The sequence below is a fragment of the Ahaetulla prasina genome, chromosome 18, assembly GCF_028640845.1.
Source record: "Ahaetulla prasina isolate Xishuangbanna chromosome 18, ASM2864084v1, whole genome shotgun sequence".
NCBI classification, from domain to species: Eukaryota; Metazoa; Chordata; class Lepidosauria; order Squamata; family Colubridae; genus Ahaetulla; species Ahaetulla prasina.
The window spans coordinates 1,735,443-1,760,623 of record NC_080556.1 but is presented as its reverse complement, the minus strand read 5'-3'; the positions used below and the strand labels follow the sequence as shown (position 1 = coordinate 1,760,623).

General features: G+C 43.2%; 1 protein-coding gene and 1 long non-coding RNA gene across 2 annotated transcripts; one reads left to right on the top strand and one right to left on the bottom strand.

Moving 5' to 3' along the window:
• The first annotated feature begins 9,479 nt into the window (after nt 1-9,479).
• LOC131186960 (uncharacterized) lies at nt 9,480-14,015 on the top strand. The gene is made up of 3 exons (XR_009152460.1): nt 9,480-9,684; nt 12,376-12,419; nt 13,627-14,015. It is a non-coding gene; the product is annotated as an uncharacterized LOC131186960 (long non-coding RNA).
• Nucleotides 14,016-16,475: 2,460 nt separating this feature from the next.
• On the bottom strand, nt 16,476-24,397 carry VAMP3 (vesicle associated membrane protein 3). Its single transcript, XM_058161356.1, has 5 exons — nt 24,284-24,397; nt 21,409-21,484; nt 20,175-20,333; nt 19,063-19,114; nt 16,476-17,702 (listed from the first exon to the last, which is right to left on the bottom strand). Coding segments are annotated over exons 1-5 (306 nt in total). The 5' UTR covers nt 24,286-24,397; the 3' UTR covers nt 16,476-17,685.
• Nucleotides 24,398-25,181: the final 784 nt, after the last annotated feature.

Here is a 25,181-nt window from a genome sequence, read left to right as displayed (position 1 = left end):
GGTCGTAAATGAGGGCTATCTGTATTCAAAAGTGGTTTTTAATTTTTTTAAAAAGGCCAATGGACTGGGTTGTTTTTTCCCCCCCAGGAAAAACGTTTCCGTTCCTGTCCTGAAAATACAGCAGTATCGAATTTGTACAGGTCGTCCCCGAATTACAACAATTCGCTTAGTGTCCGTTCAAAGTGACCAAGGCGCCAGAACAAGGGACACAAAAGAGCCGTTTTTCACAGTTACGACCTTTGAGGCCTCCCCGTGATCACAACTGAGACTAAAATTCATGCTGCTAAGGGAGACATTCATTCAGTGAGGTTTGTCCCGTTTTACGACCTTCCTTGCCACCGTTGTTAAGTGAATCACTGCAGTTATTAAGTTAGGAACACTTAAGTGAATCTCTTTTTCCCGTTGACTTTGCTTGCCAGAAGGTCGCAAAAGGGGACAGAAAACAGAATAACAGAATTATTCCGGAAGGGACCTTGGAGGTCTTCTAGTCCAACCCTCTGCTCAAGCAGGAGACACTTTCATAATAACAGAATCGCAGAGTTGGAAGGGACCTTGGAGGTCTTCTAGTCCAACCCCCCCCCTGCTCAGTCAGGAAAGCCTAGACCACTTCAGACAAATGGTTATCCAACCTCTTAAAAATGTCCAACTTCTGGTGGCGAGCTGTTCCGCTGGTTAATTGTTCTAACTGTCAGGAAATTTTGTCAAGTTTATACCACTGTCATAAATACGAGTTGCCGAGCGTCCAAATTTGGATCAGGTGAATGCTGCGACGGTCGTAAGCGTGAGGGAAAACGGTCCTAATTCACTTTCCCCCTCCCCCCGTGCTGTCGTAACTTGGAATGGTCCCTAAAGGAATCCGTTTGTAAGTTCGTACGTTGTATGTTGTCTCCTCGGAAGATGCTCTCCAGAGTCCAGGATGAAAACAGCCAAGGAGGAAGGAGAATGGGGACAAAATACATGCTGGTCCAACTTCTGGTGGCGAGCTGTTCCGCTGGTTAATTAATCCCTGGGGATTTGCAACTTGCTTGCTTTTCCTCCGCGCTTGCATTCCTCCAGACTCTGCAGTTTGCTTGAAGGAGAAAACTTTTTTTGCAGTGAGCAATGAGGTCATGCGATCGGCTGACCTAATTACTTTGCGCAGGAGATTAAAAAAAATAAAAAATAAAAATAAATAAATAAGATGAAATGTATTGTGTGTGAGTCACACCGAGGAACAGAAGGAGGGAGACTCGGCTGGGGAGGGCCGGGGCAGAGACCCGTTCAAGCAATGAGAGAAGGGTTTCGTTTACGTCGAAATTCATCGGCCTCGTAGGCCTCGTTCGGACAGCCAGAACTTCAAGGTGACCTAGCAAAACTTAGAAGACGAGACTGTCTCCCGTAGACTGTCAAGACGCAGAGAGCAACTTGGTTCGGTGAGTTCAATCAAAATAGAGCCGGAAAGGGACCTTGGAGGTCTTCTAGACCAACCCCCTGCTGAAGCAGGAGACGATAGTTCATATCTATCGATCAGTCAATCAGTATAGAGCTGGAAGGGAGTTTGGAGGTCTTCTAGACACACACACACCCCGCTCAAGCAGGAGACAATAGCTCATATCAATCAATATTTGGTGGCAAGCCGTTCTACTTGTTAATTTGTTTTCACTGTCAGGAAGTTTCTCCCTAATTTTTTTTTTTAAATATGCATTTATATCCCGCCCTTCTCCGAAGACTCAGGGCGGCTTACACTATGTCAAGCAATAGTCTTCATCCATTTGTATATTATATACAAAGTCAACTTTTATTGCCCCCAACAATCTGGGTCCTCATTTTACCTACCTTATAAAGGATGGAAGGCTGAGTCAACCTTGGGCCTGGTGGGACTCGAACCTGCAGTAATTGCAGACAGCTGCTGTTAATAACAGACTGTCTTAGCAGTCTGAGCCACCAGAGGCCCATTCCAGGTTGCTTCTCTTCTTAGTTTCCACCTGTTGTTTCTTGTCCTCCCTTTGGGCACTTTGGAGGATAGTTGACCCCCTCTTCTTTGAGGCAGCCCCCCAAATATTGGAACTCTGCTATCATGTCTCCCCTGGTTATTTTTTTTTTCTCTAGACTGACCGTACCCATTTCCTGCAACCGTTCTTCGTATTCCATGCCTTCAAGAATCAAATTCACATGTGCCATTATTACACCAAGAAATGAAGAGGAAACGATAAAGCAACAGATAGATTTGAAGCCAGAAATATTTTTGTTAGTTATTTGGCCGGAAAAAAAATAGAATAAAGGGAATCTATATTTAATACTACACGGTTTGACGGCAGCGTGAATTGTATTTGCACCACACGGGAAAAATGAGGAAACTCCTTCAGATGAAAATATAATCCAAAAAATATTAGATTATGCGGAAATGGATAGGTTAACATTAAAGATAAAAAATAAAGAACACACAGAATGTCTTTTTAAAAAATTTGGGATTTGTTTCATCAATGGTTAGATAATAAAGGGAGAAATTAGAAGCTGGAAGAATACTATTATATACAAGTAAAGAATGTTATTATTACTACTATATTATATGTATATATATATAAAGGTTCCCCTTGCACATATGTGCTAGTCGTTCCCGACTTTAGGGGGCAGTGCTCATCTCCGCTTCAAAGCCGAAGAGCCAGCGCTGTCCAAAGACGTCTCCGTGGTCATGTGGCCGGCATGACTCAATGCCAAAGGCGCATGAAACGCTGTGACCTTCCCACCAAAAGTGGTCCCTATTTTTCTACTTGCATTTTTCACGTGCTTTCGAACTGCTAGGTTGGCAGAAGCCGGGACAAGTCACAGGAGCTTACCCCGTTATGTGACAGCACTAGGGATTCGAACCACTAAACTGCCGACCTTTCGATCGACAAGCTCAGCGTCTTAGCCACTAAGCCACCGCGTTCCTTATATACATATATATTTATATATAAAATGACCCAGACAATAAACTGTCTATTGAACACTTATATATCAGGGGTGGGTTTGCTACTGGTTCGCTCGTGCACTTGTGCTCGCTTTGCTCGCGCATGCACCCCATCTGCACATGTGCACAAGCTTCTGTGCATGCGCAGATCTTATTTGATGATGTCCGGGTGGGTGGGCGGAGCCTCCTGCTGCCACCGCTACGGGTTCGCCCAAACCGGGGCGAACCGGTAGCAACCCACCACTGTTATATATATATTAAAGAAAAATGTATAAATAAAAATTAAAAAAGAAAGAAAGAAACCAAACGGTCACAATTTGCGGCCGGCCCCACTGAACTGTCCACGAAAAGCTTTTTCAAAACTTCAAAACGAGGACAAACCAGAACAAACATTTCACACACCCGCCGTGGGGCTTTTCAGAAAAGAATTATAGAATTTCACGTGGAGAAGCCACAGGTAGCTTTTGAACCTCCCCCCCCAAAAAATCCAAAAAAATCTTCCCTCGGTTGGGTTATACGGCAGATCCCGGGATGAAAAACCCCGCAGCAACATCGCCGCATTTCTCATCATCCGTTAATGAAAAAATAGAAAAGCCAGCTGTTATAACAACTGGCTTCTATTCCTGGGCCAAAACGTGTGAACTTCTTGGCAGGTGGGGCCACACAACGCTGGAGATACCGTAACTCGTTCGTTTTTTTAGAGGAACAAAACCGAAGATAATTTTAGAAAACTTCTCCACAGCATCAATATATATATATATTTTCTGGGGTGGTGGGTACCACGAGTGACTCTAATAATATCACTTCAAGGATAATTTCCCTTCTACGAGCTGCCAGGGTGAGTATTTTCAGCTTTTCCCTACGATAGAGCTCGGCAGGAACAAAACAGCTTTCCCACCCAAAATCTTGGCGTTCGTTGCCTTCTAGCTTAGAAGTGCCAACCGATGCTTGGGATCGTAGGTTGGAGAAACTGGCTAGATCCAAGGCCCGAGATCTGGCCAGGTTGGTTGGTTGATGGAGCCCTCTTCTCCAAAGAAAACAACGGATGGAAACTCATCAAGGAGAGAAAGGACCTGGAATCAAGGAGAAACTTCCTGACAGTAGGGACAATTAACCAGTGGAACGGCTTGCCACCAGAAGTTGTGGGTGTTTCATCACTGGAGGTTTTTTAAGAAGAAACTAGACAGCCACTTATCTGAGATAGTATAGGTTCTTCTGCTTCAGCAGGGGGCTGGACTAGAAGACCTCCACGGTCCCTTCCAGTTCTCTTTTCTCTTTTCGTTTCTATTCTGTTCAATTCTCCCTTTTCTTTTCTTTTCTTTTCTTTTCTTTTCTGTTCTGTTCTGTTCTGTTCTGTTCTGTTCTGTTCTATTCTATTCTATTCTATTTTTATTTCTATTTGATGATTTGATTTTATTGTTCTGTTCTGTTCTACTCTACTCTACTCTACTCTACTCTATTCTATTCTAATTCCATTCCATATTTTCTATTCTATTCTACTCTATTCGTTTTCTCCATTCTATTCTATTCTATTCTATTCTATTCTATTCTATTCTATTCTATTCTATTCTATTCTATTCTATTCTATTCTATTCTATATTTTCCTATTCTGTACTGTTCCGTTCTGTTCTATTCTATTCTGTTCAGAGGTGGGTTTCAGCAGGTTTTGACCAGTTCTGGAGAACCAGTAGCAGAAATTTTGAGTAGTTCGGAGAACTGGTAGTAAAAATTCTGACTGGCCCCGCCCCCATCTATTCTCCACCTCCCAAGTCTCAGCTGATTGAGAGGAAATGGGGATTTTGCAGTATCCTTCCCCTGGAGTGGAGTGGGAATGGGGATTTTGCAGTATCCTTCCCCTGCCACGCCCACCAAGCCACGCCCACAGAACCGGTAGTAAAAAAAATTGAAACCCACCACTGATTCTATTCTATTCTATTCTATTGTATTCTAATTCCATTTCATTCCATTCTATTCTTCCCATGAAGATCAACCCCACAGATACCTTGAGGGGCCATTTCGGCAATAGAGGCTGTGGGTTTACCTTCCCCACCTTAAAATATCCAAACCAGAGTCAATCCTGTTTTGCTTTCTAGATCTGCCAAGGTCAACTGACATCCAGAGTTTTGAAGACTCTAAGCTAGATTGGCCCTGGGATGTTTTGAAGGCCCGTCATAGAACATAGAATAACAGGGTAGGAAAGGACCTTGAAGGTCTTCTAGCCTACCCTCTGCTTGAGCGGGAGGCCTTATACCATTCCAGACAAACGGTTTCCTTCTACTTCAACAAAAGTCAATCAATCGAAATCAAGATGGGAGGGACCTTGGAGGTCTTCTAGTCCAACCCCTGCTCAGGCAGGAAGCCCTATAGCATTTCAGACAGGGGGCTGCCCAGTCTCTTCTTAAAAATCTGCCACCATAATTTCTGGTGGCAAGCTGTTCCACGGGTTAATTGTTCTCACTGTCCAGAACTTTCTCTTTAATTCCAGGTTGCTTCCGTCCTAGATGAGTTTCCATCTCTTATTTCTTGTCTTGCTTTCTGGTGTTTTGGAATATAAGTTGACACCCCCACCTCTTCTTTGGGGCGGCCCCTCCAATACTGGAACACTGCCATCATGTCCTCCCCCCCAGTCCTTCTTTCCATTAAACTAGACATACCCAATCCCAGCTGACCCTTCTTCATGTTTTAGCCTCCAGAGTGAAGACCATGTGTCAGGCTGCTCCTCATGGGTTCTTCTACCGTGCTCCATATTTATTTATTTATTTATTTTGCATTTATATCCCGCCCTTCTCCAAAGACTCAGGGCGGCTTACACTATGTTAGCAATAGTCTTCATTCTATTTGTATATTTATATACAAAATCTGGGTCCTCATTTTACCTACCTTATAAAGGATGGAAGGCTGAGTCAACCTTGGGCTTAGTGGGACTTGAACCTGCAGTAATTGCAGGCAGCTGCTGTTAATAACAGACTGCATTAGCAGCCTGAGCCACAGAGGCTCAGGGCAGAGGCTGAGCAAGACTTTGTCCTGTTGGATACCATGTCCCATCCTCCCTTTTAATCTGGTGTGCCTTCATGAGGCCTTTGAACTCTGGTGCTGGAGAAGACTCCTGGGGGTCCCTTGGACTGCAAGGCGATCTAATCGGTCGGTCCTAGAGGAGATCAACCCTGACTGCTCTTTAGAAGGCCAGATCCTGAAGAGGAAACTCAAATCCTTCGGCCACTTAATGAGGAGGAAGGACTCCCTGGAGAAGAGCCGAATGCTGGGAACGATGGAGGGCAAAAGAAGAAGGGGATGGCAAAGAACGAGGTGGCTGGATAGAGTCACCGAAACAGTTAGCGTGCGCTTAAATGGACTCCAGGGGATGGTAGAGGACAGGAAGGCCTGGAGGAACATGGTCCATGGGGTCGCGATGGGTCGGACACGACTTCGCAGCTAACAACAACCTTCACGTTCAAGGTGCAGTTGACGAGACGGGTCAACTCGGGCATCAATGCAACCCATCGCCACGTCACTCTCAACTTTTCGTCCGGGAGGCAAGACGAGAGACCCAGCCGGCCGGGATGGCTGTTTAATTCTCTGCTCATCGTCCTGTTTTTGGCACGGGCAACCTGAAATGCAACAGGGCATCTTCCCTCATCCATCTCCGAGCGCCAGCCCATGCCATATCGCTCGGATGACTTGCGTCAAGCTCCCCCCCTCCAGCTTCATAAATCAGGCGTTTCAATACTCGGGCCATTCCCGAATGACGTCCGATGTTTTCATTAGCTCGTGATTTATCACTCCGAAGGTACTCTGATTTTTTTTAATGCCCGATTTATAAAGTTGTTGGTTGTTGTTTTTTTCTCGATTCTCTCTCTCTCCCTCCTCCTCCTCCTCCTCCCCTTCTCCATCGTGTTGGCTTTGCCCATCAGACAGTTCGATTTATGGGCTACGAAGCGACTTGGAAGGATGACCTCAGTGCCCAAATGGACGATACGTTCGTTGGAGAATTTTGGGTGGGGCGGAGGAAACCATGGGCGTGATGAGGTCACAGGTGGGCTACAACATATAAACCCAAGCTGGAGAAACCTCTGGAGACAGACAACAGCCACGAGGGGAACTCCACGCCAAAGTTAAGTGCGAGCGATGGGGAAGCTGGGTTTGTTCTGCCTCTTGCTCTTCACCCTCTTCGGACGGCTGTGGTCCATTCCCAGGACCATTGAAGAACTATCTGCTTGGCCTCCAGGTAAGAAGAGTTTTGTTTTTGGGATTCCTCCAGTAGTTAAAGACACGGCATTGTAGCGGAAAAGTGATGCATTTCGTATCAACTGAGTCCATTCTAGAAAGCCAGAAAGTCCCAGTTTTTGCAAACTTAACTCCTGTTAAAATCCAGCTGCAGAAATGAAGGAGGCTACAAACTGGCAGAAAATGGGCTAACTATTGGGCTGTTTTTAAAGAACCAGGACTGAGGGCTGAGTAAAAGTGCAGAGAAGAGCAACTAAAATGATTAAAGGCCTGGAGATTAAAGCATACGAAGAACGGTTGCAGGAACTGGGTATGGCTAGTCTAGAGAAGAGAAGGACTAGGGGGGGACATGATAGCAGTATTCCAGTGTTTGAGGGGCTGCCCCAAAGAAGAGGGAGGGTGGTAAACTTATTTTCCAAAGCACCTGAAGGCAGGACAAGAAAGAATGGATGGAAACTCATCGAGGAGAGAAGCAACCTGGAATTGAGGAGAAACTTTCTAAGAGGGAGGACAATTAACCAGTGGAACAGCTTGCCACCAGAAATTGTGGGTGCTCCATCACTGGAGGTTTTTAAGAAGAGACTGGACAGCTACTTTTCTGAAATGATCACCTGCTCGAGCATGGGGTTAGACTAGAAGATCTCTAAGGTCCCTTCTAGCTCTATTCTGATTGATTGATTGATTGACATGGTATAGGGTCTCTTGCTTAAGCAAGGGGTAGGACTAGAAGACCTCCATGGTCCCTTCTAGCTCTTTTCTGATTAATCCAGATCTGGTTTCACAAACTAAGCTGAATCTAACAGAAAAGACTCCCTCAGGAGGAGCAAGTTTGCAATTGCAACTCAGCACGGTTGGGGAAAAAAAATAAAAGAGATATTACGAAGCAAAATATTAGCCAGCTTCAGCTAAAAAGTCATTATAGTTAGGGATTGTCTCAAGTTAACATCAGACATTTTGGGCTCAATTATGGTCATACGTTGAGGAGTCTCCCCCGTATGTAAAAGTGGTAGGAACCCAGCTGTGAATAGGTGTGTCCTCCTTAGTTTAGGATTGGTAAGGTTCAAAATGAAATAGCCAAGCTGTAAATTTGAAAGACCCTCAGTTGTTATGTTATGTTATGTTATGTTATGTTATGTTATGTTATGTTATGTTAGTTACGGGGTCAGTTGAAAGTATTTGAGGATGCCCACTTGAAACCTGCAAGAATTTCTGACCTTGAAAAAGAAAAAAAGTTGGTAATTCTATCTCAACCGTCTTTTGGAATGCTGCCAAACTGATCTGGAAAGGGACGGGAATGTAGGAGAAATAAAAACCATTTGAAATATGATTAAGAGAGGAAACCGGTGGAGAATTGAGGCGAAGCCATCTCTCTGTTTTATGTACATTAAAATGGAACTCAAATTGTCTACAAGGATCAAGATAAAGAATCTGTCACCCGACACGTAATTGAGTCAGAATGGGGCCCAAGATATATTTTATTTTGAGGGCACAATATAGAATAATGCATTGGGGAGGGACCTTGGAGGTCTTCTAGTCCAATCCTATTGCTCAAGCAGGAAACCTTATATATGAGTCCAGACAAACAGTTGTCCAATCTCTTCTTAAAAAACCTCCGGTGATGGAGCACTCAGAAATTCCGGAGACGAGCTGTTCCATCGGTTAATTGATCTGGGATAACGGAATAACAGAGTTGGAAGGGACCTTGGAGGTCTTCTAGTCCAACCCCCCCTGCTCAAGTAGGAGACCCTATATATATATATATATATATATATATATATATATATATATATATATATATGTATATGTATATGTATATGTATATGTATATGTATATGTATATGTATATGTATATGTATATGTATATGTATATGTATATGTGTGTATATATATATATATATATATATATATATATATATATATATATATGTATGTAGGTCTTTGGTTATTCGGGTTTTCTCCACGTAAAATTGAAGTGTCTTATGACATTTTCGACGAAGTCTCATTCGTCATCTTCAGGCTTCAGCTTCGTGCTTCAGCACAAAGCTGAAGCCTGAAGATGACGAATGAGACTTTGTCGAAACGTCTGATGGAGCACTCGCAACTTCCGGAGGCAAGCCGTTCATTGTTCTCACCGCTGGGAAATTTCTTCTTTCATTTTAGTTTGGAGTGAGCTTCCACCGGCTACTTCTTGTCCTACGCTAAGGAGCTTTGGAGGAAAGTGGTTGGAGAAGAGCGTTTCTTCCAATTAGCAAGAACGGGGCAGCAGCCAAGAGTAGCTGCAGAGCAAAAAAAATGATTCAGACCAAATAAGGAATAATAAGGCCATTCCTCATTTTCAAGGAAACGAGAGGAAAGGAAGGGAGGCACATCTGTAAATACCATTCTTGTTTCTTCCTAATCTTATTATCTACCAACAGTCAACAATGAAGATGCCGAGCTAAATTTGGAGCCTTTGACTAACAGAATACCCTTCCAGCAAACCTTAACCAGAAGATTAAGAGCACCGATAGAGGACAATCCAAGCAAAGCAGGTAAGACGGGGGGGGGGGGAACCCTGCATATATATATGTAGGTCTTTGGTTATTCAAGTTTTCTCCCGCGTAAAATTGGAAGTGTCTTGGCGACGTTTCGATAAAATCTCATTTGTCATCTTTAGGCTTCAGCTTCGTGCTTCTGGGAGCAATCCCAGAAGCACGAAGCTGAAGTTTGAATAACAAAGATACATGCAAACACCCACGAAAACCTCAGAAAACAAATATATATATATGTTTTCTGAGGTTTTCGCGGGTGTTTGCATGTAGGTCTTTGGTTATTCAGGCTTCAGCTTTGTGCAGGCTTCAGGTTCTCTCCCGCGTAAAATTGGAAGTGTCTTATATATATATATATTTCCCCCTTGAATAATCATGCTATCTCACCACCCAAAAACCCTTTCTGTCTTTTCTCTATGCCCAAAAAACTTAAAGCATAGGCCTCTTTTCTTGAAGATTGTTTCACACGGAGAAGCAACCTGGAATGAAGGAGAAACTTCCCGACAATTAACCGAACAGGTTCTGTATTTCCAATAGAAAGCAATCAAAATAGAACCCGAAGGAACTTTGGAGGTCTTCTAGTCCATCCCCCCCTGCTCAAGCAAGGAGACCAGGGGTAAAATCCAGCAGGTTCTGACAGGTTCTGGAGAACCGGTAGCGGAAATTTTGAGTAGTTCAGAGAACTGGTAAACACCACCTGTGGCTGGCCCCAGAGTGGGATGGGAATGGAGATTTTGCAGTATCCTTCCCCTGCCACACCCACCAAGCCACACCCACAGAACCGGTAGTAAAAAAAATTGGATTTCACCACTGATGGACACCCTAGATCATTTCAGACAAATGGCCTTCAGCCTTTCCTTAAAAACCTCCCGTGATGGATCACCCACAACTTCTGGTGGCAAGCTGTTCCACTGGTTGATTGTCCTAACTGTTAGCAAATTTCTCCTTAATTCAAGGTTGCTTCTCTCCTTGATGAGTTTCCATCCGTTATTTCTTGTCTTGCCTTCTGGTGCTTTGGAAAATAAGTTTTTATTTTATTTTATTTTGTCATATCAGTATATATAGGCATTAACATGAAATGAAATAGCTATATAATATTTAAGCATATATATGAGCATAAGTATGTAATAACTATATATTAATTGGATATAATGGAAAGAAACAATAAGACAGGAACGGTAGGCACTTTTGTGCTCTTATGCACGCCCCTTACAGTCTTCTTAGGAATGGGGTGAGGTCAATAGTAGACAGTTTTTGGTTGAAGATTTTGGGATTTTGAGAAGAGACCACAGTGTCAGGTAGTGAGTTCCAAGTGTTAATGACTCTGTTACAGAAATCATATTTTCTGCAATCAAGCTTGAAGCGGTTAACATTAAGTTTAAATCTATTGTTTGCTCTTGTATTGTTTTCTATCTATCTTTCTATCTATCTATTATCTGTCTGTCTATCATCTGTTTACCTCTATATCTATCTATCTATCTATCTATCTATCTATCTATCTATCTATCTATCTATCTATCTATCATCTATCTATCTATCTATCATCTATTTACCTCTATATCTATTATCTATCGATCGATCGATCTAGCTATCTATCTATCTATCCATCCATCTATCTATCTATCATCTATTTACCTCTATATCTATTATCTATCTATCTATCTATCTATCTATCTATCTATCTATCTATCGATCTATCGATCTATCGATCTATTTATCTATCTATCTATCATCTATCTATCTATCTATCTATCATCTATTTACCTCTATATCTATTATCTATCTATCTATCTATCTATCTATCTATCTATCTATCTATCTATCTATCTATCTATCTATCATCTATCCATCCATCTATCTATCATCTATTTACCTCTATATCTATTATCTATCTATCTATCTATCTATCTATCTATCTATTTATCTATCTATCTATCATCTATCTATCTATCTATCTATCATCTATTTACCTCTATATCTATTATCTATCTATCTATCTATCTATCTATCTATCTATCTATCTATTATCTATCTATCTATCTATCTATCTATCTATCTATCTATCTATCTATCTATCTATCTATCTATCATCTATCCATCCATCTATCTATCATCTATTTACCTCTATATCTATTATCTATCTATCTATCTATCTATCTATCTATCTATCTATCTATCTATCTATCTATCTATCTATCTATCATCTATTTACCTCTATATCTATTATCTATCTATCTATCTATCTATCTATCTATCTATCTATCTATCTATCTATCTATCTATCTATCCATCCATCCATCCATCCATCCATCTAGTTCTAGTCTATCTATCTATCATCTATTTACCTCTATATCTACCTACCTACCTACCTACCTACCTACCTACCTACCTACCTATCTATATCTATCTATCCCCAGGCCTTTAACCATCTTAGTTGCTCTTCTCTGCACTCTGTCCAAACTCCCATCCTCTTTTTTTGTAATGTGGTGATCAAAACTGGACGCAGTCTTCCAGGAGTGGCCTTACTAAGGCTTTTATAAAGCGGTACTAATACTTTACGTGATTTTGGTGCTATCATGCCTCTGTTTATAGAACCGAGGATTGCATTGGCATTTTTGGCTGTGGCTGCACACAGCTGGCTCATATTTACCCAGTAGGAGTCCAAATATTCTGAAGTTTTGTTTTTCATTGCAGGTCTTGGTCCCTCCAGCTTCAGTGTCAGGGAATATGTTAAAGAGGTAAGAAGATGTGTGTGTGTGTGTGTTTGTGTGTGTGTGTGTTTGTGTGTGTGTGTGTGTGTGTGTGTGAATGGAGAGAAACTAGAACTGAAACGGTATTTTTTTGTCCTTTTCTGCCTCTGAAGATTTCCAATTCTTTTTTTTTCTTTTAGTTTTATTTCTGTAAAGTTTCATTCGTAAACATTTTTGAAAAAAACAGGGCATTGTCAGAGCATCATTTACGAATAGAACAAAACCAAGGAGCGTTGGTCGTAAATCTTAGCACACAAACTAATAGCAATAGTAATAAGATAATAGCAGTAATAATAATCTAACCCAAAAGTTTAAACTAGGTTTCTTCTTACATTAGCTTATTTACATTTTTATCAATTACTATGTTTATAGTTATATACCTCTTTCCTTTCAATACTTCTAATATTGACATTCGTCATCTCTTTTCTCTATCCATTCATAAACTTTATTTCATGTCTGATAGTATTCTGAATCTTCTTTAAATTTTAAAGTTAGTCTGTCCAGCACAGTCCCAAATTTTTCTAATTGCAACCTCGTCCAGTTCATATTTTTCCGGTATTTCCAGTGATCCTTGCTGCCGTCAATATATCTGATCCTCTGTAATCCTCTGATAGTATACCTAAAAGGCATTTTCTAGTTTAAATTCAATATGTTATGGAAAAAGACTTATTCAAGAGAAGTGAAGAAAAAGCTTTAGCTGTGTAAAATTATCATTTCAACGGCTTGGAACTCAACAGGCCATTTGCACAGATAGTCCTTGAGATATGACAGGTCACTTAATGAACGTCCTCGACTTACAACAATTTCACTTAGTGACCGAAGTTGCAACAGTACTGAAAAAAAAAAGTGACTGACAACCATTTTTGTTCCACACTTATGACCCGTGGTCCCGCAATCAAATTCAGAGGCTCGGCAACCGACTCGTATTTATGACGGTCGCAGTGTCCCGGGGGTCACATGATCCTCTTTTTGCGACCTTTGGACTAGTAAAGTCAACGGGGAATCCAGATTTGCTTAACAAGAGGGGTTGCTGATTTAACGGCGGCAAGGATTCCCTTACCCGACGTGGCAAGAAAAGTTGCAAAATGGGCTGAACGTCCCTTAACGAATGTCTCACTTAGCAATGTAAATTTTGGGGTCCATTGTGGTCGTAAGTTGAAAAATATCTGGGTTTTTTTTTGTTTTTCACTTTTAGGCACCGATTGAAAATTTCTCCCGGAACATGCTGTTAAGACGCTTATGGGAATCTGCCAGGAAGCAGTACAAGAAACGTAGAAACCTCTCTCAGTGCTTCTGGAAATATTGTGTGTGATCGGCTGGGAACCCACTCGCTTCCAGTCCCTTGCCCTATAATTTATGATGTGATCAAGCAATGGACTAGATTCCTGCATATCATTTCCGGAAACGCACATGTGATGAAAATAAAGTCATACTGAAGATGGTCAAAACTCCTGTTACTTGCATGGGATTTAATAAATCTGTATATTAGAAATTCTGTATATAGCCCTACAGAACAGACAGTGCACAGTCGACATGTGTTTTTCTGCTTAACTGCGGCAAGGAAGCAGCAATCTTTTATTCTGAGAAAATAACCACTGCCATCTACTGGTTGAAGAATATATATCTTTCTTTACTGAATATTGCTGTAGGTGTTGTAGAAAATACACGAAAACTGCATTCTAACAAAATCATCTCTAGATTTGTTCGTATTATTGGAAGCAGATAATTACTTTCCTCCTCTCCCCCCCCCCACTAGAAAGGTACACATTGCAAATGTATTATTTTAAATCAATTTATATGACTGCCCTTCTCTCAGACATCATTCTAGGTGGCTGACAAAGATTAAAAAATACGATGTAAAATTTGTATTGCGCACCCGAAAATGCTTTTCAGAATTAGGGGACTTACCTGTAGTCCTTCCTCCTATTTTCCTGCAAAAACAACCCTGTGAGGTGGATTGGATTGAGAGTGACTGGCTTAAAGTCACCCATCATCTCCTGGTGATTGGCCCAAATTCACCTATTGGGCTTTCATGCCTAGGGCGGTACTGGAACTCCCAGTCTCCTGGTGATCGGCCCAAATTCACCTAGGCTTTCATGCCTAGGGCGGGACTGGAACTCACCTGGTTTCTAGTTTGGTGTCATAACTACGAGACCAAATTTTCTTTCTTGAGCTGAAAACCCCATAAGAAGCCGTGATACCCAGCAAGCATGCTCGATGCCAGTTGACCCCCTTTGCCAAGGGCTGGCCCTCTTCCTTCCGAGGGTCCTGTGCAGAGACTCCCTATCCCAGGGGTCTCCAACCTTGGCAACTCTTAAGACTTGTAGACTTCAACTCTCAAGCTTTGCCGGTTGAGGAATTCTGGGATTGAAGTCCACAGGTCTTAAAAGTTGCCAAGGTTGGAGACCCCCTGCCCTATCCCTTCTTGAGGGGCTGCTACACCATTCGAGAACCTTCCCGACCATCGGTAAACCAGCCGATCCATCATCATTCGGCCGCTGGAAGAGAGCTAAGCGACGCCCGTCTCCGCCATCCGCCCGAACGAGTGAGTCATTCGTTTAATGGCTTCATCTAATTTCATCAGGCGGCCTTTTTTTTTTTTTTTTTGTGACTTGCTTTTATGAACAAGCCGCCCACGATGGATGGATCTCCAGAAGGCTGAATAAAGGAGCCGTTGTGTAACAGGTCAAATATGACCCTCGGAGGGGTGTGTGGGTGCGTGTAAGACCGCTGGAAGGACGGTTAGCTTGGGAAGGAAGAAGGAAGCTGCCATTCTCTTCAATTTGAGTGGGGTGGGGGCCAGAGAGCGGTTGGGGCCCAACATTGGATAGCACCAAGCATCCGTTGGGCTGCATTTCCCCATAGAAGACAGAAAGGTCTGTTAAGATTCTAGAATAGAATAGAGCTGGAAGGGACCTTGTAAGGTCTTCTAGTCCAACCCGCCCCCCCCCCCGGCTCAAGCAGGAGACCTTTGACCATTTCAGTCAAAAGGTTGTCCTGTCTCTTCTTAAATGTCCCTTCCAGGTTTACTCTGATTGTTTGAAAAGGCCTCGGGTCTCCTGCTCGAGCAGGGGGTTGGACTAGAAGACCTCAAAAGGTCCCTTCCAATTCTATTCTGATGGTTTGAAATGGTCTGCTTGAGCAGGGGGTGGACTAGAACAGGAATCTCCAACCGTGGCAACTTTAAGACTTGTGGACTTCAACTGGCATAGGGCCGGGTTATTTACGGGACCGCCTACTGCTACCGAATACCTCTCACCGACCCGTGCGCTCTCACAGAGAGGGACTCCTCAGGGTGCCGTCAGCGAGGCAGTGTCGTCTGGCGACGCCCAGGGGAAGGGCCTTCTCTGTGGGGGCTCCCACTTTCTGGAACGAACTCCCTCCAGGACTTCGTCAACTTCCGGACCTCCGAACCTTCCGTCGCGAGCTTAAAACACACTTATTCATCTGCGCAGGACTGGATTAGATTTTAAATTTATTGGTTTTAAATGGGGTTTTATTTTTTTTATATTGTTTTTAAACATTCGGCCTTTTAGAATAAGTTTTTTAATTGTTATTTTAATCTCTATTTATGTGTTTTTATTTGCCTGTGAACCGCCCTGAGTCCTTCGGGAGATAGGGCGGTATATAAATACGATTAATAAATAAAATAAATAAATAAAACTCCCAGAATTCCTCAGCATTGCTGGCTGAGGAATTCTGGGAGTTGAAGTCCACAAGTCTTCAAGTTGCCAAGGTTGGAGACCCCTGGACTAGAAGGCCTCCAAGGTCCCTTCCAGCTCTATTCTGATTGATTGATTGATTGATTGAAATGGTCTAGGTAGGGTCTCCTGCTTAAGCAGGGGGTTGGACTAGAAGACCTCCAAGGTCCCTTCCAGCTCCATTCTAATTGATTGAGGGTTAGGAGTCCATAGGTTTCCCTCCACCCACAGCCCTTGCTAATTTGCGCAATGTTTTCTAGCTTTTTTTTTCCTATCTATGTCTCCCGCAAGGACAACTGCCCCACCCCACCCCCACCCTGCCCAAGAATTGCAAAACACCAAATCCGATTGACAATCACTCCTTTATTAAATAGCTACAATAAAAAATTCAGTCGCTTGATCTACCGGGCCGTTGAAAACATTTCTGCCTGGCTGATAATAAACCAAGATTGCTTGTTAGTAGTAGAAAAACACAGCCGTTCAAGTTTGGTTAAGAATTGGGTAGGAAAAAAACAACAGTAACGAAGACAATTTCCCAGGCAGGAAAACTTATTTTCAGGCGTTTCCAAACCGTGGCGGTTTTCAAGCTATACAAAAGTACTGGAAAAAAAACACCCCCCCAGAAATATAACCAGGTTCCCAAAGACAAGTAGAAAAATAATCCGATGAGAAAGCTTGAATAATTTATGGGGATCAGCTGTTATTTGTGGCTATTTGGGGGTGCTCAACTGACAGGACAAATGCAAAAATGAAAAGAGATTTGATCTATAGAAAAATAAGCCTCGTTAACAGAATTACTAAATTGGCAATGCAGAACAACGGTTGCAACCAAAAAAAAAAAAAAAGAAGTCAAAACGCTTCCGAAAAGCCATCGTGATTATTGTTATTTTTTTGCTTGCAATTGTGTTGAAAAAAACCCACAATCGCTGCATCTGTGATGATGATTATCTTGGCTTGCAATTGTGTTGAGAGAATCACAATCGCTGCATCTCTGCAACAAATTCAGGTTCAAACAAGAGGCGCTAAGTTGCAACTACATTTGCATCCAAAATACTTCCAAGGTTTGGGGTGGCTATTTTAAGTGCCCCAAGTGTGCAAATCTTTGCAAGAGGCTTTAAAAAGAGAGAGTAGTGTTTGCACGTGATGGTCTGCTCCCCTCGAAAAATTGTGATTTAATGAAGGCACCGTGGTTGTTCTCTATGTAACAATTGTGGTGTTTTTTTTTAAAAAAAATGGATTAATTTTAGGAAAGCAGAAGTATGAACTGATTCTCCGTTTCTAACAGTCTAACCGGGAGAGGAATAATATGGGTTTGTCCGAGAAATGGCAATTTTAGCACATGATCAACAAGGTGGGAGGCGTGAAGTTGTTTCCTCCTGCAGCTTCCATACTAACTTCTGAACTGAACTGTCCGTCACTCAAACTATAAAGAGTTACAAACACAGCCGTCCAGGATAAATGATTTGTGCATCCTTTACGAAAGCTTGGCAACGAAGCAGGTGAAATGGAAGAATTTGGAGGTTGAAACAGGATTTTAATCTTGTGCCAGGTCATCAGTACACGCTCCAAACTGAAAAGAAAGAAAGAAAAAAAGGAAGGAAGGAAGAAAGAAGGAAGGAAGGAAGGAAGGAAAGGAAGAGGGAGGAAAGAAAGAAACAGGAAGGAAGGAACGAAGGGAGGGAGGGAGGGAGGGAGGGAGGGAGGAAGGAAGGAAGGAAAGAAAGAAAAAAGGGAGGAAAAAAAGGAGGGAGAAAAGAGAAATAAACAGGAAGGAAAGAAGGAAGGAAGGAAGGAAAGAAAGAAAGAAAAAGAAAGAAAGAAACAGGGAGGGAGGGAAGGAGGAAAGAAAGAAAGAAAAAGAAAGAAAGAAAGAAAGAGGGAGGGAGGGAGATAGAAAGAAAGGAAGGAGGAGGAGAAAAGAGAAATAAACAGGAAGGAAAGAAGGAAGGAAGGAAGGAAAGAAAGAAAGAAAAAGAAAGAAAGAAACAGGGAGGGAGGGAAGGAGGAAAGAAAGAAAGAAAAAGAAAGAAAGAAAGAAAGAGGGAGGGAGGGAGGAAAGAAAGAAAAAGAAAGGAGGAGGGAGAAAAGAAAAAAAACAGGAAGGGAAGAAAGAAGGAAGAAAGGATTAGCAAAAACAATAGCATACGATTGCTTTTAAACGTGATTTTTTAAAATTAAATTTAAACCTATACATGCAATTGATGACTTTTTCAATAATGGGGATAATAGAGCTGCAACTATTCTGAAAATGTATCTCTCTATATAAAAGCGAAAACCACTCGCGCATTAATCACGAAATCTCCAGAACCATAAAGCCGACAAATGTGAAATTTGCCACGTATGTTGCTCTTGGCTTCTAGGTGCTCACTAAGAAAGGATTTTCTTGGAATGGCCATCAGAGCATTAGTATTTCTTCTATTATTATTAACACGCTCTGATGCTAAGGAGTTCTACTTCCCCTCCCCACCTGAAAAGAAATCTGTTCCAAATGCAAAACACAAGCAGAGGAGAGGAGTTTCACTTTCACAACATACATACACACAAATGTATAAAACCCACAGCAGGACAAAATAAAAAAATAGCCCCAATCTTCACTCAAGGTAAGGATAGCATTCATAATAAATAATAATATATGAGACAGCTGCAAATTATTTTTCAATCGACAGCCTAGGAAAAAGCAGTCCCCGTTCCAAGAAATACAGGCAGTCCTCATTTAGTGACCAAATTGGGACCAGCAACTTGGTCATTAAGTGAAGCGGTTTACGATCTTACCACAGCTGCCCTTTGCTAACCGGCACGGCGAAGGTCATACATGTGAGGATTGGTTCACCACGGTCCTTTTCCATCACTATTGTGAACAGTCGCTAAACAAGGCAGTCACTAAATGAGGACCACCAGTACTTCTGGCCAGGGGGCTTTAAGATACTTACCAATGATAATGATGAGAAGGACTACCACCACTGTAATCAGTATGGCCCACATCTGCAAAAATAATAATAATAATAATAATAATAATAATAATAATAATAATAATAATAATAATAATAATAATAATAATAATAATAATAATAATAATAATAATAAGAATAAGAAGAAGAAGAAGAAGAAGAAGAAGAAGAAGAAGAAGAAGAATTAGAAGAAGAAGAAGAAGAAGAAGAAGAAGAAGAAGAAGAAGAATAGAACAGAATTCAGAATAGAATAGAACAGAACAGAACAGAACAGAACAGAATAGAATAGAATAAAATAGAAAACATGGAATGGAATGGAATACAGGACAGGACAGGATAGAAGGAATGAAATGGAATAGAATAGAAAACATGAAATGGAATGGAATGGAACGGAACGGAACGGAACGGAACAGAACAGAACAGAACAGAATAGAAAAACATGGAATAGAATAGAATGGAATGAAATAGAATAAAATAGAATAAAACAGAATAGAAAACATGGAATAAAATGGAATAGAATAGTATAGAAAACATGGAATAAAATGGAATAGAATAGAAAACGTGGAATGGAATGGAATAGAACAGAACAGAATTCATAATAGAATAGAATTCAAAATAAAATAAAATACAGAATATATAGCATATAGAATAGAATAGAATAGAGAACAGAATCATTACAGTAGAAGAGAAGAATGCAGAACAGAATAGAATGCAGAAAAATAGATTAGAAATAATATAGAATATAGAATAGAATAATTAGAGTAGAATATAACTGAACAGAATAACAGAAAAATGCAGAACAGAATAGAATGCAGAACAGAATAGAATGCAGAATAGAACACAGAAAAAAATTAGAAATAATAAGAATACAAATTAGAAACAGAAATAGAACAGAGTTGGAAGGGGCCTTTGAAGGTCTTCTAGTCCAACCCGCTTTTTTTCGTCTCTAATTAGCCGAGTCCTAATCTGTCCCTCTTGAAGCAAGTGCCCGAATCCACAGAACAGAACAGACGTCCTAGCAGGAGGAAGGGAGGGTGGCCCCCCGAGACCCGAACTCTGACCACCACCTCCTCCAGCCCAGGAAGCTCCCTTACCTTGCAATTCTTCCACCAATATTTCCTCTTCAGCTTGGCCGCGTTCGTCTCGAACTGAGCGGCTCCGGCTTGCAAGGCGTCGGCCCGATCGTCCAGCTCGGACAGCTTCTGATCCCGCTCCAAAACCTTGTCGACGTTGACCCTCATGATATCCACCACCTAGAACAGGAATCGGCAACCTTAAATACTCAAAAAGAGCCACAAATGCCCCCTGTTCAATTCTGGAGCAGACCAGAAGTCCAGTTCCCCCACTATAGAGTCTCCTCCTAGTCTGGCATCGTTTTTCTTCGACCTGATCTAACCGAAAACCCTATCAACTGTGGAGCCGACCAGCAACAGGGAGCCGCAACAGAGGGATGAAAGAGCGGCTCCAGAAATGGTCTAAAATCTCCTGCTTGAGCAGGGGGTTGGACTAGAACTCAACAGGTTGGGCCCTTCAACTGATGGACCTTTTAGGAAGGTCTTCCACAGGTTGGGCCCTTCAACTGATGGACCTTTTAGGAAGGTCTTTGACTGGTTGGGCACTTCAACTGATGGACCTTTTAGGAAGGTCTTTGACTGGTTGGGCCTTCAACTGATGGACCTTTTAGGAAGGCCTTCGACTGGTTGGACCTTCAACTGATGGACCTTTTAGGAAGGTCTTCGACTGGTTGGACCTTCAACCGATGGACCCTTCAGGAAGCCCTCAACAGGTTGAGCCCTTCAACTGATAGACCTTTTAGGAAGGTCTTCAACAGGTTGGGCCCTTCAACTGATGGACCTTTTAGGAAGGTCTTCAACTGGTTGGACCTTCAACCGATGGACCCTTCAGGAAGCCCTCAACAGGTTGAGCCCTTCAACTGATAGACCTTTTAGAAAGGCCTTCGACTGGTTGGGCCCTTCAACTGATGGATCTTTTAGGAAGGCCTTTGACTGGTTGGGCCCTTCAACTGATGGATCTTTTAGGAAGGCCTTTGACTGGTTGGGCCCTTCAACTGATGGACCTTTTAGGAAGGTTTTCAACTGGTTGGACCTTCAACCGATGGACCCTTCAGGAAGCCCTCAATAGGTTCGGCCCTTCAACTGATGGACGCTTCAGGAAGCCCTCAACAGGTTGGGTCCTTCAGGAAGCCCTCAACAGGTTGGGTCCTTCAACTGATGGACCTTTTAGGAATGTCCTCAACTCTTAATGTGCTGCAGCTTCACCACCAAGCTCATCCACCATCTTAGTTTTGAAGAACCTGGCCATACACACCTCGTCAACTTGGTTCTGAGTCTGCTGGAGACGTCGGTTGCTGCCAGAGGCAGAGCCGGATACAGGATCACCAGACCTGCAGAAAAAAAAGACAAGCCAGGTTATTTATTGCCAGACGGCCATTTATAAACACCGGGTACTTCATCTGGGTTACCAGGATCCATTCACATACCAGTATCATTCAGATATGGTGGACTTAAATTCTAGGATGGCTGTTGTGATTCGCCAGCAGCCTGCAGACCTGGCAACGGAGTTGGACAGTGAGGAGGCTGGGGAGGACAATGGGCCAGTCCTGGAGTCAGGGGAAGACCCGGTCGAGGGCTCTGCATCGGAGGCAGAGATGGGGCCAGGGCCATCTGGGAGCGATGCGCAAACTCCGGAGCCTCCGGAGGCAGACAGCAGAGAGGCAGAGGAACAGGAGGAGCCTGTTCCTAGTGCACACGTGCGAAAAGATGCCAGAATGCAAGAGTAGCTGAAGAAAAAAGGACAACTCAGGAGTAAGGCCAGGAGATGATTGGCCCCTCCCATAAGGCTTAAAAGAGCAGCAATGAGCCGTTGGGTTCTTTGTAGAAAAGCAACGTCGATTCCATTGCTTGTCAGAGTCTCTTGTCCTTTGTGGAGATTTTGCCAAGAAAAGCAAACTGTTGTGACCAAAACATTGTACTAAACACAATTCAGTCCCCAACAAAGGCTTCCTGCTTCTAGGCCACCAGTAAAATGAAGTTTCAGTCGCTATCCAGCTTACGACGATAATGGGTACCACAAGGTTTAGGCCCAGTGCTCTTCAGTATCTTCATAAATGACTCAGACGAGGAAAGAGAAGAGGAACTCATCAAATTTGCAGATGACACTAAGCTGGCAGGAGTAGCCAACACCCCAGAAAGCTAGCTCAGGATCCAAAAAGATCTTGTCAGACTGAGACAATGGGCCCTTGTCCAACAACGCAACATTTTCAGACACAGATTAAAAGAGGTGGGAGGGACCTTGTAGGTCTGGGATGGCGAACTTATAGTACAGGTGCCAGAGGTGGTGGCGCAGAGCCCTCTCTGAGGGCACACCGCCCGTCGCCCCAGCCCAGCTGCACCGTGGATGAGGACACGCCTCTCGCCAGCCACCTGGTCTTCGTGTCTCTGCCGCATATACGTGAGGAACTCTGGGAGTTGAAGTCCACAAGTCTTAAAGTTGCCAAGGTTGGAGACCCCGATCTAATCCAACACCGTTTAACGTGGAGAAAAGCAAAGTTTGACAGCTAAGCAGGACAAACATCAAAGTTGCAAGTCCAGATTAGGCGAAACCTGGCTCAAAAACGGTTAACTGCGAGAGTTGGAAGTCCTAGTGGACGATCCCTTAAATACGAGCTAGCCCTGTGCAGCAGCCAAAAACTGTTAATACGGTCCTTGGCTGTATAAAATACCACGTGATGAATTACTGCCACTTCATAAAGTGGCCACTACTGGTATACTGCATCCAGTTTTGGTCACCACATTACAAAAAAAGAGGTTGGGACTTTGGAAAAAGGCTAAAATATACGAAGAACGGTTGCAGGAATTGTGTATGTCTAGTTTAATGAAAAGAAGGACCGGGAGGGGACATGATAGCAGCCTTCCAGTATTTGAGGGGCTGCCCCAAAAAAAGAAGAGGGGGTCCACTTATTCTCCAAAGCACCTGAAGGCAGGAGAAGAATCGACGGACCGGATGGAAACTTATCAAGGAGAGAAGCAACCTGGAACTAAGGAGGAATTTCCTAACAGTGAGGACAATTCACCTGTGGAACAGCTGGCCACCAGAAGTTGTGGATGCTCCAACACTGTCTCAGATGCTATATAAGATATCCTGCTTGAGCAGGGGGTTGGACTAGAAGACCTCCAAGGTCCCTTCCAGCTCTATTCTGGATTGATTGATTAGGTCTAGACTCTCCTGCTTGAGCAAGGGGTGGACTAGAAGACCTCCAAGGTCCCTTCCAGCTCTATTCTGATTGTTTTGAAATGGTCAAGGCCAGGGGTCTCCAACCTTGGCAACTTTAAGCCTGGCGGACTTCAACTCCTCGCATTCTGGGAGTTGAAGTCCTCCAGGCTTAAAGTTGCCAAGGTTGGAGACCCCTAGTCTAGGCCTAGGGTCTCCTGCTTGAGCAAGGGGGTGGACTAGAAGACCTTCAAGGTCCCTTGCAGCCCTATTTTGGTTTGGCAGGTAAAAGCTCCTAGTAGAGCTACCCACCGGGATAAAACAACCCCGGGGGTTCGCCCAGCAGACACCCAGAGGCCCCCCCAACCCACCCCCCCACCCCCAAAGCGGTCCAGGGCTCTCCGTTCCACCCCTAAGGAGACCCGATACAGGCCGGCCTCTTACGCCGGACTCGGTCGGAGCTCCGCCTGTCCCGGAAATAGGCATCGCCCCTGGGGTGGTTTGTTTTTTTTTGTTTCTCTTTTTTCTTTTTGCAACTAGTTGCAACCAAGTTGCAACTAAAGCAAAAGAAACAAAAAACCGTACTTGCAACAGATCCGGAGTCAGACCGACTTGGGTAGAAAAAGTCTTGGCTCTGGATTAAACTCCAGCAAAAGAAATGCCCCAAAGGACTCGGCTGCCGTCCCGGCCTGCAAGTCTCGGCCTTCTCCCTCCGGCCATAGCTCTGCCTAACCTTCCCCCCCCCGAGGTCCCTTCTAACTCGGCTTCAGGACCCCCGAGGGGCTTTTTTTGGCGGAGTGGAAGCCAAGGAGACGCGAGGGCGCCGGAGCAGAGCGGCGGGCGCCCGGTTGCAAATGAAAGTTTCCAAAGTTTCCCCGCAGTTGCCCGACTTGCAAAAAAAAAAAAAAAGCCCTCCCCCGCGCCTCTTCCAAAAGCAGCCCCCCTCCCCAAGACCCTCGGAGGGGAGACTCACATGACGGCGGAGGTCGCTGTTTTCGCAGAACCAGGCGGAGGAGGAAGAGGAGGAGGAGGAGGAGAAGTCGCAGCTTCGGGGATTTTTGCTGGGTGGGTCCGGGGCGGGCCGTGCAAACCCCTCCCCGTGGGGCGGGTTGGTTTTACGCCGGAGGGAGGGGTGGGTCGGGGTAAGGAAGGAAGGGGGAGAGGTCTCCTCCGGTGGGTGACGGGCGTGGGGAATCCCCTTGCAAAGTGCAAACCTTTGGGGCTGTCTTCAATTTCAGAAAAAAGTGCACAACCTAACCAAATCTCCAATCTTGATTGCAGAAAATATGACTTCAGTAACAAGAGTTGTTAATGCCTGGAATGCACTACCTGACTCTGTGGTCTCTTCCCAAAATCCCCAAAGCTTTAACCAAAAACTATCTACTATTGACCTCACCCCATTCCTAAGAGGTCTGTAAGGGGCGTGCATAAGAGCACAAAAGTGCCTACTGTTCCTGTCCTATTGTTTCCTTTTGTTATATCCAATTAATATAGTTATTACATACTCATGCTTATATATATGCTTATATATTGTATAGTTATTTCATGCTTATGCTTATATATACTGTGTGACTAAATAAATAAATAAATAAATGCCAACAAATAAGCAGGTAGAAATAGAACGGCCCGTTGCAGAACAAAGCAAAGGTACTTCTAATAGTAAGAGTAAGGTAAGAGCGAGAGTAAGGTTAGTTTGTCCGAAGGTGGCAAAAAAAGGGGGGGGATCACATGACTTCATGACACTGATTGTCATATTTATTTATTTATATTTATTTATATTTATATTTATTTATTTTTATATTTATTTATTTACAGTCATCGTAAATATGAACCAGTTGCCAAGAGTAATCTTGATAGTAATCTCAATAGTA

Excerpts from the sequence above, each read along its gene's own strand:
- VAMP3 (XM_058161356.1), bottom strand. Across the intron at positions 20,334-21,408 it reads CTCAGAACCAAGTTGACGAG|GTGGTGGATATCATGAGGGT; the intron begins GTGTGTATGGCC and ends TTCCTGTTCTAG. Across the intron at positions 19,115-20,174 it reads ATTGGTGGAAGAATTGCAAG|ATGTGGGCCATACTGATTAC; the intron begins GTAAGGGAGCTT and ends TTATTTTTGCAG.